General features: G+C 37.9%; 1 protein-coding gene across 1 annotated transcript in view; it reads right to left on the bottom strand.

The window, feature by feature from the left end:
- The window catches only part of LOC111507031 (metabotropic glutamate receptor 2), a 369,065-nt gene that overhangs the window by 132,001 nt on the left and 223,280 nt on the right, over positions 1-13,784 (bottom strand). The window contains 1 exon segment of the mRNA XM_074176817.1: positions 353-604. Within this exon segment, the coding sequence (XP_074032918.1) occupies positions 353-604 (252 nt within the window).

The raw sequence follows: 13,784 nt of genomic DNA, 5'->3' as shown, positions 1-13,784 counted from the left end.
TCTTTCAACTTCATCCTCTGAATGTGCTGGGTAATTTATTTAGTTTCATTTATGAATATTATGTATTCTGAACAATGTCAAAAAGCTCTTGGATCTTATGACAATAAATATTATCATTATTACTGTGACTGATATTGCTGACTTCGCTCATACTATGACATAAAAATCATCTATTCACACACAATTACAAATATTACAACCTCAATTTTTCGTGCTCCCTATGACAACTCTCCTAGCCAACGAACAAAAAGTTGTCAGTTAGTTTTATTCTTGATTTTTTCACAGTTCACATTTCATCAGGAGTAGCTTCATTGTTACAGTATCTCCTAACCCAGAACACTAAGTAACTCACCTACAAACCATGGGTTCCTTGTGTTGTTCTCTACATTCAGCGACAAAAAATACTCTTTGAATCCCTCCACTTCTCTAGCTTGTGGCTGAACCGAAAGGGTTCCCTCCACTTCCGCTTCATTGCCTTCTGAAACGACAGATCTGGCGCTCCAACCATCTGAGCCTATCCAGGAAAAGTATCCGGTGGCATTGTGGCGACGGATGGCTTTCATCAGCTCTGCCACTTCTTGGTCAGATCCGAATATAATACAACCTGCAACAACGATGGAAACAACTTCAGCATTCAATTTATGTAAGCACTAAAAGCAGAAATTCATCCATACTGTAGAAGCAGTTATCCAATAAACAACCATATATAGTTAACAACCTCATTATAGTTCTACTTTTATTGATCCCTATAAAAGTTGTTATTTTATTGAAGCATTTGATACCCAAGTATTTTGGGCAATTCTGACTCACGCTCAAGGGAGAGTAAGGGTGGTAAAAAGTATCTATATTAGAGTTTTTTGAGTATAGGTTTTTATTATCATAGATGACTAACACTAGCTGTAATATGTAGAGGCATGGCAATGGCAAGATGCTGAATTTTTGAAATAGTGATTTACAATAGTTCAGTGGATGAGACTTGTCCATACAGCGAATGACTCTTTTCTTAACAACTTTTTTTGAGATCAATTGCCCTAACACCAAACTGATATTTTAGCACTCAACGCGCGTTTCGCCAACAAAGTTAGCATCCTCAGGAGAAGAAAATTGTTAACTAGTCTAGTCTGGTTAATCCTTATATACTAAAATTCGTTACCTGAGGTTGTATGCCTGAAGTCCAATATGGAATTTCTCGGTAATTAACTACCTGCAAGTTCTTAGTAATTATTCTTTTCCTAACAGAAGATTAAAAAGCGGGCTAAACGGGAAGGGTCCCTTATCGCCATTCATGCTGTTCGTACATTTTACTACTTCTAGACTCTCACACGCATCGAGTAGCCTGGTGTCATGCACATGCTTAATCATTTTCAGATTGTTTCCACCAATTCTGTGGTCCTTGTCTAGAGCATGTTGGACGACACTGGATTTTTTTATCCTTCCGTATTTCATGTGTGCACAATGCTCCTTGAAGCGAGTTATAATAGCTCGTCGGCTCTGGCCGATGTATTTGTTGCAATCTGGACAACTGATTTCGTAAATCCCCGACCTTTCTGTGTTTTCTAGTCTATCTTTTGGATTAGGATTATCAAGAAGCTGTTTCAATTTATAAGAAGTTTCATATACAACTTTCATATTTACTTTATCGAATATCTGTTGAAGCCCTCTCGTGTATTGGGGTTCATATGGGATTACTATAAACTTGTTATTACCCTCCTCTTTTTGAAAAGTCGAAGATTTACGAAGTGCTTCCCTAAACTAGCATTTTCTAATTATCTTGTCAACTACATCTGGGTTAAAACCGTTTGCTTCAGCTACATACTGAATCATTCTCTTTTCATTGTCGTACTTATCTTTCTTTAAAGGAAAAGTTATTAACCTGTGTACCAGAAATTGCAGTGCCGCCATTTTGTGTTGTGGACAATGATTCGAGTCATTGGGAATGTATCTGAAAGTGCCCGTGCCTTTCCTGTAAATGTCAAATTATATTTCGTTCTGTTCGTTCCTTATGACCAATACATCTAAAAACGGCAACTTTCGTTCTTTTTATACTTCATATGTGAATTTTATACTCTTACACCTGTTGTTTGGTGCTGAAAGACATTCTCGATTCTGGTTATCCTTGTATCCACTACAGCGAATATGTCATCAACATACCTGATCCAGACCCTAGGGAAGTGACTGAGCTCTTTTCCAGCTTCCGTCTCAAACCTACCCATGAATAGGTTCGCTATAAATGGAGACAATGGGTTACCCATAGCCGTTCCTTCACGCTGTTCATAATATGAGCCATTATATTGAAAACAATTTTGATACATGCAAAGCTTGGTGAGTTGAATGTATTCTTCAACAACTTCATTTGCTAAGTTGTTCGATTTCAGAAGATCCCTCAAACACTCTAGAGCTTGTGATATTGGGACGCTTGGAAATAAGGAACTCACATCGAACGATAGCAATAATTCGCCTTCTCCTAATTTAATATCTTTATTTTCTCTATGAATTCTTGTGAGTTTTTAACACTCGCATCGGTTGGGCCGATTGGGAGATTTTCAAATTCTTTTGGTCGCATCGATTTTCCAGGTTTCCAGGTATTTTTAGTAAACAATATATCTTTGGTACCACAGTACCAACCGATGCGTTTAGCCCGCTTCTAATTCTTCTGTTAGGAAGAGAATAATTACTTAGAACTTGCAGGTAGTTAATTACCGAGAAATTCCATATTGTACTTCAGGTATACAACCTCTGGTAACAAATTTTAGTATATAAGGATTAACCAGACTAGACTAGGTATCAATTTTCTTCTCCTGAGGATGCTAACTCTATTGGCAAAACATGCGTCGAGTGCAAAAATATCAGTTTGGTGTTAGGGCAATTGATCTCGAAAAAAGTTATTCAACTTTCACACCAGAGGTTCCAATCTCATCGTTATTCTTTTCTGAACCTATAAAATGGGGCCAGTATATGCAGAGATACCCCAGAAGATCAATCCATACTGTAGCCTTGATTGTACCAGTCCATGATACATCATATTTCATCAAATTTGTTTTGATGGGAGATAATGATGTTCTGCGTTTTCATTTCGGAATATTTTTCATGTATTTACTACTGATGATGTCTGTTGCAGTAGTGGACAAAACTTCTAATACTACAAATGACATTCAACTACGGCTCATCAGCCCGGATTTTCTCTCTATAACTACGACTCTGGCCGTAAAAGGCTATGTTCTACTAATAATGTAATAGTTAAATTGAACCAGTTGGGACTTTAACAAAGCTATTACTGCTTCACATGCGAACTATTCGTCATTTAGCGTTGACTGGAGTGCTACTCAACGGAATAAGTGAACCGTACTGAGTTCTTCGTGTTGTACATTGCAGTTTAATTAGTTTTTGAAATAGCTCAGGATATTGTCGTCAATACAATTTCTCTCCACTCATCAACATCACTGTACATTTTTGGTTTGATGAATAATTATAGGGTTGAACTGGAAACTATATTTTTCGAGTAATAAAAGTGAAGATTTCCATAAATTGATCTGAATTTTACATAATCCAAGTTTTTTACAGTATCTGAAAAGCTTTGCAAATAATGTTTTTCACACCATCAAAAGAGATTTCAACGAACAAGAAGCATACAACAGATTTTTGAACCGATTGAATCAAAATAAGGAGATATTATGATTATTTTGAATCCAGTGTATTTGGGACATAAAAAGGTGACCTTTTACCAAATTTCGCAAAAAAAATTCGTAGATGAAAATGAAAATCCAAAAAATCAGTTATTCGAACTTTTCGCATAAATTTTGAGGTTATGTGAAAAAAGTATGGAAACAATAGTTGTAGATCTTTTTATTAGCTACAATTTGGCCATGACTGCTTTCCATAGGACTTGTAGTTTTGCCGGAAATTGCGATAAACCGCTTTTTTATCCTTATAAACTCATCCTTTTCCTCTTCTCGATCTTAGATCGCCCGTAAATTATTTTTCCTTCTATTTTTATCATATTTCCTTTCTTCTGCAATATGTTTCATCTCACTACATTTTTTTTGGTTTCAAAGATTATCGGCACTGGACTACTGTTCGAATATATATATGAACATAGTACCTAAATTAATATACCTAGGGTCTAGGTAATCTCAATTATGATCTGAATATATTAGCATCATTGAAGTTCTTTTCTAAGAAACCAACGGAGTATTACTATTGATGTATAATTGATATGATATGCTTTCGGAGTGATAATTGAGGATGGACGTTAGATATGCAAAAGTTCAGTAGATACTTTAAATAAGATACTTGGTTAGGTAGTATCAATTGTGATTACTTGTAATGCATTGTTTGGAACCTTTAGTGTAGTAACGACTTTTAATGGAGTTTGTTGTTAACTTGTCAAACTAAACTAAAGTCTATGGAATGGTTTTGTTGCAAAATATGATGGGCGACTGCTGATTTTTCAGGTGTTTCAAAAACCACCTTCACACCTAGTTCTTCGTGTATTGGTGGTAAGGAACTGAGATATATCTTGGTTTTTAAAAGTCGAGATTTCGTTCATTCTTAACCTTAACTTTTTCTTCCTTATTATGTCATCTACAATACCCCTCGAGAAACCGTTACTGGCTGCTATTTCCTGTATTGTACGTTTTTCTTTCGTGAACCTCTTATGTAGTAATTCCCTGAGGGATTGTAAGATCTGTGGAATTGGAACACTAGGAAATAAGAAACTAACATCAAAGAAAACCAAAAGCTCACCTTCTTGCAGAGCAATGTTTTTTGTCTGTTGTATGAACTTTAAGGAGTTTTTTATACTAAAACCTGGTTCCGCAATAGACAACCCATTAAATTCCTCAGTAAGCCATTTTGCTATTCATTAGATAGGAGATCCAATAGCTGACACGATGTGGCGCATTGATTTTTTTGGGTTGTGAATTTCACCGTTGGGTTGGAAACTTGTAATTTCCGTTTCAGTTGAGGGGTAAATATACTGTCGCATTTCTTAAGGATGCTTTTACTTCGGCAATCATCTTTGGTAACGGTTCCTGGACAATTTGGCATATGGTCCGTTAGTAATGAGGGTATTAACTCTTTTGTTGTAGTCCGATTTATCCAGAATCACTACTTAGTTTCCTTTGTTGGCCATCAAATAAAAAATGTCTTTTTTTAATAAACGATGATAGAAACCAAAAGAAACTTATCAGGCAATTGGAAGACTTCTTTTTTCCAAGATTAAAAAACTCGTGAAAGGCTGGCGTTTTGCAACGACTGAAAACATGAAAACTGCGAGAGCTCAAGGACATACCAAAAAGTGCGTATCTGGACTGCTTCGTGGACTGGTAAAAACGCTAGCACTAGGGGGATCACTTTGAATAGGAATTGATGATAAATTAATATTACTTGAGGAAAACTAAAATTCACCCCATTTTTTAAACAGAATAGTGTTAGTCTTTCCATCATTTTTGTTGTTAGGCACCGTATACAAAATATAAGACCGCCACCTGGCCTTAAAGCTAACACCCGAAGTTTCTCTTCCTGGAAATCATTTCCGCTCTTCGAACTCCTCGAAATGAAATTATCTACGGAACTTCCTTGATAAGAATACGAAGCTGGCATTACAAAAATGTTCACGTAATGACGGAGAGCAGCAGATTCTCGCAGAATTCCGAAATCCACTGGAAAAGGAAGCGGAAGTTACGAAGTACTCAATGTAATGTGATAAAGGAGATCTCAGGTTGCCATTAGTATGTGAGAAATCGTGCAAGTTACTCCGATTTATAATTTCTTTCTGCAGCGGATGGTGTTGCTCCGATTAGAGTAGCGAAGTGTAGTCGTTGAGAGGTTATTATAACGCAGGCAAAAAAAACATTTTTGTTGAAACATTTTGAATCAATTCACATGACTCTTATGTTTTTTGGTTGCTGAAGAAGCATTCAATATCACTGGTGATATCAAGTCTCTTTCATATGTACCTTATGAGCAACCGGCAATTAGGCGTAAGTATTTCCATTGTATAATATTACAACTATTTTTTCCAATCTTTCTTTTCAAGTTCAATGACAATGACTTTTTTCCAATCGTTCCTCTCAAATTCAATGACAAATTCATTCACTAGACCATTGCAATGGTAGTAAACCAAGTCATTTTCGTGATCAAAATATTCTGACAACTGTTTATCTCTTCTGAAATGGTTCTAAAATGGTGAATAGATGGAGAAAAAAGTTATGGCTTTCTACTTTTCCGTTTTAATACAAAAACTTTGGAAATCTCTCGATATAATTCAATGAGTTTAGATAGATCAATGTATATATTTTCATTTGACCACTTTATGAATATACATTTGTGACAGGTCATAAACAGTTGGTACAAATTAGTGTGCAAATGGGGTGAACAATATAAAAGCAAAATTTAATTTAAATGAAAAAATGATTTACAAGATAGATAACAAAACAATTTCATATTTAATTTTCCTTTTGAACGAATTGAAATTCAATTCAGTCACATTATATGGAAGATTGTTAAATAATTAAACGTCCAAAGAATTTCATAATGACATTCCAAGTCCAAATCTTGGCTGTCTGAGTTGTCCCGCACTTCTAGTTTCATAATTGAGTGTTTGGAGAGTAGTAAAGAATATTACTGGGTTTTTTCCGAACACCAAATTGTTATTTTAACACCTCGACACGTGTTTCAATCACCAAATGGTCATCTTCAAGAGGAAAATTAAACTCAACATACTTACAAAGTTATCCTTAGTTATAACATAGATACCTCTTTTGCGTCGTTAAGTGTTTTAAATAAATTTAACAATGTGTCCTTGTGACAGTCAGGTAGATCTAATAATGAAAATATTATGTTAACAAGCTATATAGTATGCTATATAGGATAATGTTATTATCTACCGAGGCTTTAGCTCAACCTTGGTGGCACTCTAGTACTAGCCCTGATGTAACACGTTGTCTCTTCAAGGGTAATAGGGCTTATCTGCTGTCAGTGCAGATTGTTATGTTTTTGCCAGAAATTCCTTTTCTGGTTATTGTTTTGTGACGATTGAGATACCAGCCAGTTCTGTTTGGACAACGCTGGTATTTTTTATCATTCCTCACTCATGATGCACTGTTTGGAACCTTTGGTGTCGAGGTGTTGAAAATAACGATTTGGTGTTGTTGTTCAGTAATATTCATTCCTCACTTGATCATTAGGCTTAATGATCTGGAGTACACTTCTCGTCCTGAGCCTTCTTTGGTTTTTGAGCCATCTCTATATGGGTTCATTTGCATCACTGGTTGCCTGCAGCAGAGGTTGCGCAGTAAGCGCTTCTCGCCATAGGCTCAGTCTCAGTTGACCCATTCCTACTTCGAGGTTTACACCAGCCGTGCGCAATCGTACCATGGCCATTAATGCAACCTCCTTAATGTACAAGGTCCAGAGGGGTCAGACCGCGATTGGTGTTGTTCTCATGACTCCTGTGATGTTTAAACAAGCCAATCGCTGTATTTGATATAATTTTTGGATGGCCGTTGCTTGTAGAACTTTCGGTCTCCATGCAATGGCTCCGTACGTTAAAATAGGTGTTATTATTGCAGTGTAGATCCAGGTGACCACACGGGGTGAATGACCCCATGCGCGTCACACTATCCTCCGACATTGCTCATGAGCCACATATGGTTTTTTTGCTCTATTCTGTAGTTGAGAGTTCCATTTTAGCTTCCATGTTAGTATCAAGGTATTTCACCACTTCAGAGTTTAGTTCGCTTTTGGAGATTTAGAGAGGTTTTAAGCTCGATAAACTTCTATTCCTGGTGAAAAAGACCATCTTATTCTTCTTGAGATTGATCGACAGTGAGTGTTCCTTACACCATGTTTCTATTAATTTGAGCCCATCCTGCGTTCTATCGCACAGTGCGTTCACAAATTTGACGGTCTGCAAGATAACAATGTCATCTGCATATTCAATTGTGTAGAATCCATTATTGTTGAGGTGATCAATCAGGGTATCCAAAATTTTCGATATATAAAAATAATTTCCTGAAATGAAAATTATCCTTTCCAAAATTTTCCAAAATACATTTTGATTATGGAAATACAGATTTTGTACCACAATATATAAGAGAGGTATTAATGGTAAATGGAAAGACATCAATCAAGAATGTAGGTCAAATCTCATCATTATTCCATCCCCTACCTGACACCAAATTAAAACACAAGCGCTCATTCTGAACTCTCCGGCTGAATAAGCACGACTCACTCTACTCCGAATCGGTTCGATTTTTTCTACCAACGAATCAATCCAAGTCAGAACCAAAAGTCCGCATTCTCCTATTCATTTATCATAAATTACCTCACGTTCTCTGCAGCAAACAAAAGACATTACCGAAAGCCTGCTTTATTCTGAATCGGTTTTGGCGCACATGTGGACTCCTAATACGGTAGTGTGAATAGAAATTCAATTTTAACTCATTTGTAATTTGGAGTGGAACTGCCTGGAATATTTATTGGATTTCCAAGTTCTGGATAATAGACATTTGCGGAGACCCTGTGTCATGAACACTGGGAGATAGTGGGAGGATGCGAGAGTGATTGAACTATCGTTTGTTTCTGATTGTGTCGATAGAGAGTCTGAATGTCCAACCAGAAATATCTCTGAGGGGAGCTAGAATAGGATTGGGTGGATACTTGAGAAACAATCGGTCTCCTGGATGTTCTACGAGAATTACGAGTAGTTAACGTTCCTAGAAGTTAATCTGAAGATCTGAAATGTATTTGAAGTAAATTGTGATCACCATACCGTATACGGGCATCTACATGCCGTTGGGTGAATATAGATGACCTACATTGACTTAACTTTTTGCTGCTTGTCTATTTGTTCTAAGTTTTTGGAAATCACTGTAGCCTTCTACAAGATGAATTTAATGGAATCGAATGGAATGGAACGAAATGAAACGGAACTAAACGAAACGGAACGAAATGAAACGGTACGGTACGTGACTGAACGAAACGGAACGGGACAAGAATGGACAGGACAGAACGCGACGAGACTGGACGAGACGAGACAAGACGGGACGGAAAGAGACGGGACAGGACTGTACGGGAGAAGACGAGACGAGACAGGACAAGACGTGATGAGACGGGACCAGACGGGACGGAACAAGACGGTTTGGGACGAGACAGCAGAAAAGAGAAAAGATCGGAGCGGGAAGAAACGAAGCAAATCTGGACTGGATTGGACGGGACATGACAGGACGAATTGGGATGCACTAGGATCAAAAGAGATATGACGTTACGCAACGGGACAGTAGTAAAATGAACGGAGCGGAATTATACTGGATGAAACAGGACGGAACTGGACTGGACTGGACTGGACTGGACTGAAATGGAATTGATTGAAATGGAATGGAACAGAACGGAATGGAACGGAGAGGAATGGAATGGAGTAGAGTAGAGTAGAGCAGAGTGGAGTGAAGTGGAATGGAATGGAATGGAATTGAGTGGATTGGAGTGGAGTGGAATGGAATGAAGGGGAATGGAGTGGAGTGGAGTGGAGTGGAGTGGAGTGGAGTGAAGTGGAGTGGAGTGGAGTGGAGTGGAGTGGAGTGGAGTGGAGTGGAGTGGAGTGGAGTGGAGTGGAGTGGAGTGGAGTGGAGTGGAGTGGAGTGGAGTGGAGTGGAGTGGAGTGGAGTGGAGTGGAGTGGAGTGGAGTGGAGTGGAGTGGAGTGGAGTGGAGTGGAGTGGAGTGGAGTGGAGTGGAGTGGAGTGGAGTGAGGTAAAGTGGAGTGGAGTGGAGTGAAGTGAAGTGGAGTGCAGTGGATTGGGGCGGAGTGGAGTGGAGTGGAGTGGGATAAGATGAGATGAGATGAGATGAGATGAGATGAGATGGGAAGGGAAGGGATGGGAAGGGACGAGAAGGGACGGGAAAGGACGGGAAGGGACGAAAAGGGACGGAAAGGAAAGGGAAGGGACGGGACTAGATGAGACGGGACGGAACGGTATGGGACGGGATGGGATGGGTTTTGAATACTCGTTAAAAATCAGTTTTTTCTGGAATTGCTACGTCAATTACTATTTCTTGATGAAATAGAAGCTATTATATATTTACCAGAATGAACGTAATTTTTGACGCCGTTATCTTGCTTCCACTTGTAAGTTGAAATCTCACGTTCAGCTGGAAATCCCACATTGAAGTGTGTTTTCAATACGTCACAGTACCTTGCATATTCGAATGACAGATGTGGGAATTATCAAATGAATCATAAAAAACGAGAAACGAAACTGTCTATGGTCTTTACCACTTCAATTTGTAACTAACGTTACTGTAGTTTCGTCCTGTGAGGGGATTTTCAAATTTATACATTAATATAAGTTAAATATATTTTATATTATAGATTAATATGAGTTTAATGTATGAGTTTGAAAATGTCCTCATAGGACGAAACTGCAGTAACGTTATTTATAAATGAAAGTGGTAAAAAACATAGAAAGTTCCATTTCTCATTTCTCATGATGTTTTTCTACCAGGTAGTAACGGCTAAATCCATCAATTTATCGTAATGAAATGTTTGTCAGTTTGCTTAGTGACTGATTGGAGCATAAAAATCACAACTGAAATTGGTTTCTATAGTACTGGTACTTATTTCAATATTCTGTAATTCAACAGCCAGTGATATTGGTCGATGATGATAGTGATTCACAGTAGGTGCAGTGGAAAGTTGATCGGGAAATTATGGTTGAAGGCGAAAACATAATGATTTCAAGCTTCCTACTCACCACTCAGAGATTGTAAACAATAAAGATATTCATTACTGGTATCAAGTGCTAGCTTTCCAGAGAAACACAATAAATCCTTCAGTCACCCGAATTGCATATCCGACGTCAACATAACTATGCATTAATGAATGTGCTAGTTACCTGAATTAATTAATTCGCTAACAATACGTATATTTGGGAAAGCTGACGGCCGTATGGAATGATTAATGCCAAGGTTTATCCACGGCACTCCGGGATGGGATTGTTTTTACTAGCGTTCCAAACTATAAACATTAGCTTCAGGTCTAAACTACTGGGAATGGAATGGGTGATAAAACAACATTTTGCTACGGGTTAGGAGATGTGTAATTATGAAATTAGTTTATAGTACGGCATTGTGGGAATGCGAAGAGGAAATTTGCTTGCTGAAATGGCATTCATGAGAATATATTACTGAGATTTGTCCTGAATAATAACATTATTTACTGTTTACAGTTATAGCTAAATCATTATTATTCATTTCAGTTAGAAACGTAACGAGTTTTAGCATTCAGATCATCATGACTCTTATTCCAAATAGCAGAATCGTCAACATATCTCCACCAATGTTTGAGACCGTCCTGGTGAGTTTGGACAACATATTATTTGAAATGCTTCATATATATATCTTGCTCGAGATGGGAGATGAAGGGAAACCCATAGTCATGTGGAAAGTTACAATATCTGAGAAAGGCGATGAAAAAACTGTCAAATGTCAAGGTTTCGCTCACTGTTTTCTATTTTCGATCGTGGCTTAGTGCATTAGGAGTTTCATCCACATGATCGTATGGTCAATAAAGAGTATTATTTAGAAATTATGTGCCTCTCTCTCGAGAAGCAATACGAAAAAAACGTCTGGTATTGTGGAGAACAATTCATTCATTATTCATTATTTCTAATATTGGATATTCATTGAGGTGGAGAGGTTTAAAACACATCACATGGAAATGGACGATTTTTGAAACAACCAAATAACGCAACTAGAATTGTTTTAATATCCTGCTAACTAAAATTCCACATCCATCATCGCATTCTTCTCCACACCGTTATTCCGTACCCCAAACCGTTTCTCATCGGGGAAAAAGTGAAATGCCGCATTATTTTATATAAATACCAGAGACACTAATTGCAACTAGTTGGCTGCTGTCACTTTTAAACTTTCCGGCGACGCAGGGATACCTTTTTTGCTCGGAAAATCTATTAAGATTACGAATGAATGGCCCAGAAGGAAAGCAGCGTTGACAGTATAAAAGCATTCACGGCGTCCTAATATATTAGTTGCAATTAGCAGGGATAGACGAGCCGCAGATGAATCCGGAGATGGCGGAGATGTTATACCGGAACCTTTATCGTAGCCATTTGTCTTTGGAGGGGATTGTTTTCCACTAGTGGCTGTGTCAGACCCTATAAGTACTTAGCGATCTCATACGTTGCAGACCCATTGCACTGATGATTGGTGAATGGTGTGTCTTGTGAATTTTTGGCATTTCTGAGACCTTTGAATCCTTGAAACCTGAAAAATCAGTTCATAATGGGAAAATGAGAGGAAAGGATAATCGATTTTTCGTATGAATTAGTGAAAAGACGGAAAAGTGGCAGACTAGGGCATTAAGTAAACAGGAAACCAACCCATACGACGTGTTGTACGTGACAATCCGACCGTTATTAACGAAGATGCGATTTAGTGCCCCTCTTGACATGTTGCGCCATCTTTGTTTTCCCTTTGTCAATGAATTCTGCATTTCTTATCTTTTCATTTGACGTGCTGGGGCTTAATGCTTGTCTGGGATGTCACCATCTTTGATTTTTCTCTACTCTACACTGACGTCATCACCTTCCTCCTCACAGATATATTGCATCGTCTCACTGTTACATACGTTACACCTAGTTCGAGTTGGGTGTTCCACAAGGCTCTGATCGGAGGTATGGAAATGACCAGAATGAAAAAGCATGGGATTTTGTCCCAGAACTAGCATAGCTCATATACTGACCGATATTTGTATAAGTACCCCAATGATTATCCACGACAAGAAAGAAGTTATTAGGACTCTGGTAGAGAATGCAATACGTATCTGCAAACCGAACAGACTACAAGAGAAAATGTGTCATCTGAAAAATGCATTTCATGGAGACCGGCACTTCATAACACAAAATTTCTCCCATCAATTGTAAAAGGGACGGACCAATCAAGTACAAGAGCAGTGTACACCAAGTCCCTATATGGGTATTTTTTATAAACGTATGGAATTTTACGTTGGCAACACTTTTCTAATTGTCGGTCATTTTGTCATGGCAAGAAATTCCAACAAATCATTCTCTTCCAGTAACAACCGCAGGGTCAATACAGAAAGAAACTGCAACCTCACTGTCTTGTACAGTTTCAATTCCAAATGGAGAGGACTGATTCTCTAGAAGAAGAAAATATCAGCAGAAGGTAACTGTTGTTTCACAAATGGAGAAAAACACCTCCTGGGTTCAGGTGTAAGTATTCGTTTTGTATTTGTGTGTGAAGAAATTTGCAGAAATAAATTTTTTCTGAACAGAAAATGTCTTAATATCGTGAACGAATGGCTCAGAGAGAAAGCAGAGTTGGCAGTATAGAAGCGTCTACGTCTTCTTGATACATAAGTCACAATTAGCAAGGATAGACGAGCCACCAATAAATTTGGAGTGAGCAAAAATGTTATACCGGAACCTTTATCGCCGTCATTTGTCTTTGGGCGGGAATTGTTCTCGAGATGAGTTCATATGGAAGTCCTGACCCGTCTCTAGAGTTATGGATTCGCTAGAGATTTGGGGATAATGGATAAATGGAAAAGTTATCAATTCTTTTGGTCCAATTTTAGAAAACTGCATCAATGACGTCATGTCAGTTTTTTCTCAAACAATTGTTCACATTGTTGTAATTTGCTGTAGAATTATTAGCAATCAACTGAATTCCATCTTGAATAATATTTCTGAGATTTTTCGTGTCTTGCAAATCTGAGCTTTGTCAATGACATTGACAGATGAATTAT

This window comes from Leptinotarsa decemlineata, unplaced genomic scaffold, assembly GCF_025532065.1.
Source record: "Leptinotarsa decemlineata unplaced genomic scaffold, Ldec_3_MD MMD2_tig00002082_RagTag_RagTag, whole genome shotgun sequence".
Classification (NCBI taxonomy): Eukaryota; Metazoa; Arthropoda; class Insecta; order Coleoptera; family Chrysomelidae; genus Leptinotarsa; species Leptinotarsa decemlineata.
Note: the sequence above shows the minus strand (reverse complement) of the source record. Positions and strands in the feature narration are given on the sequence as shown.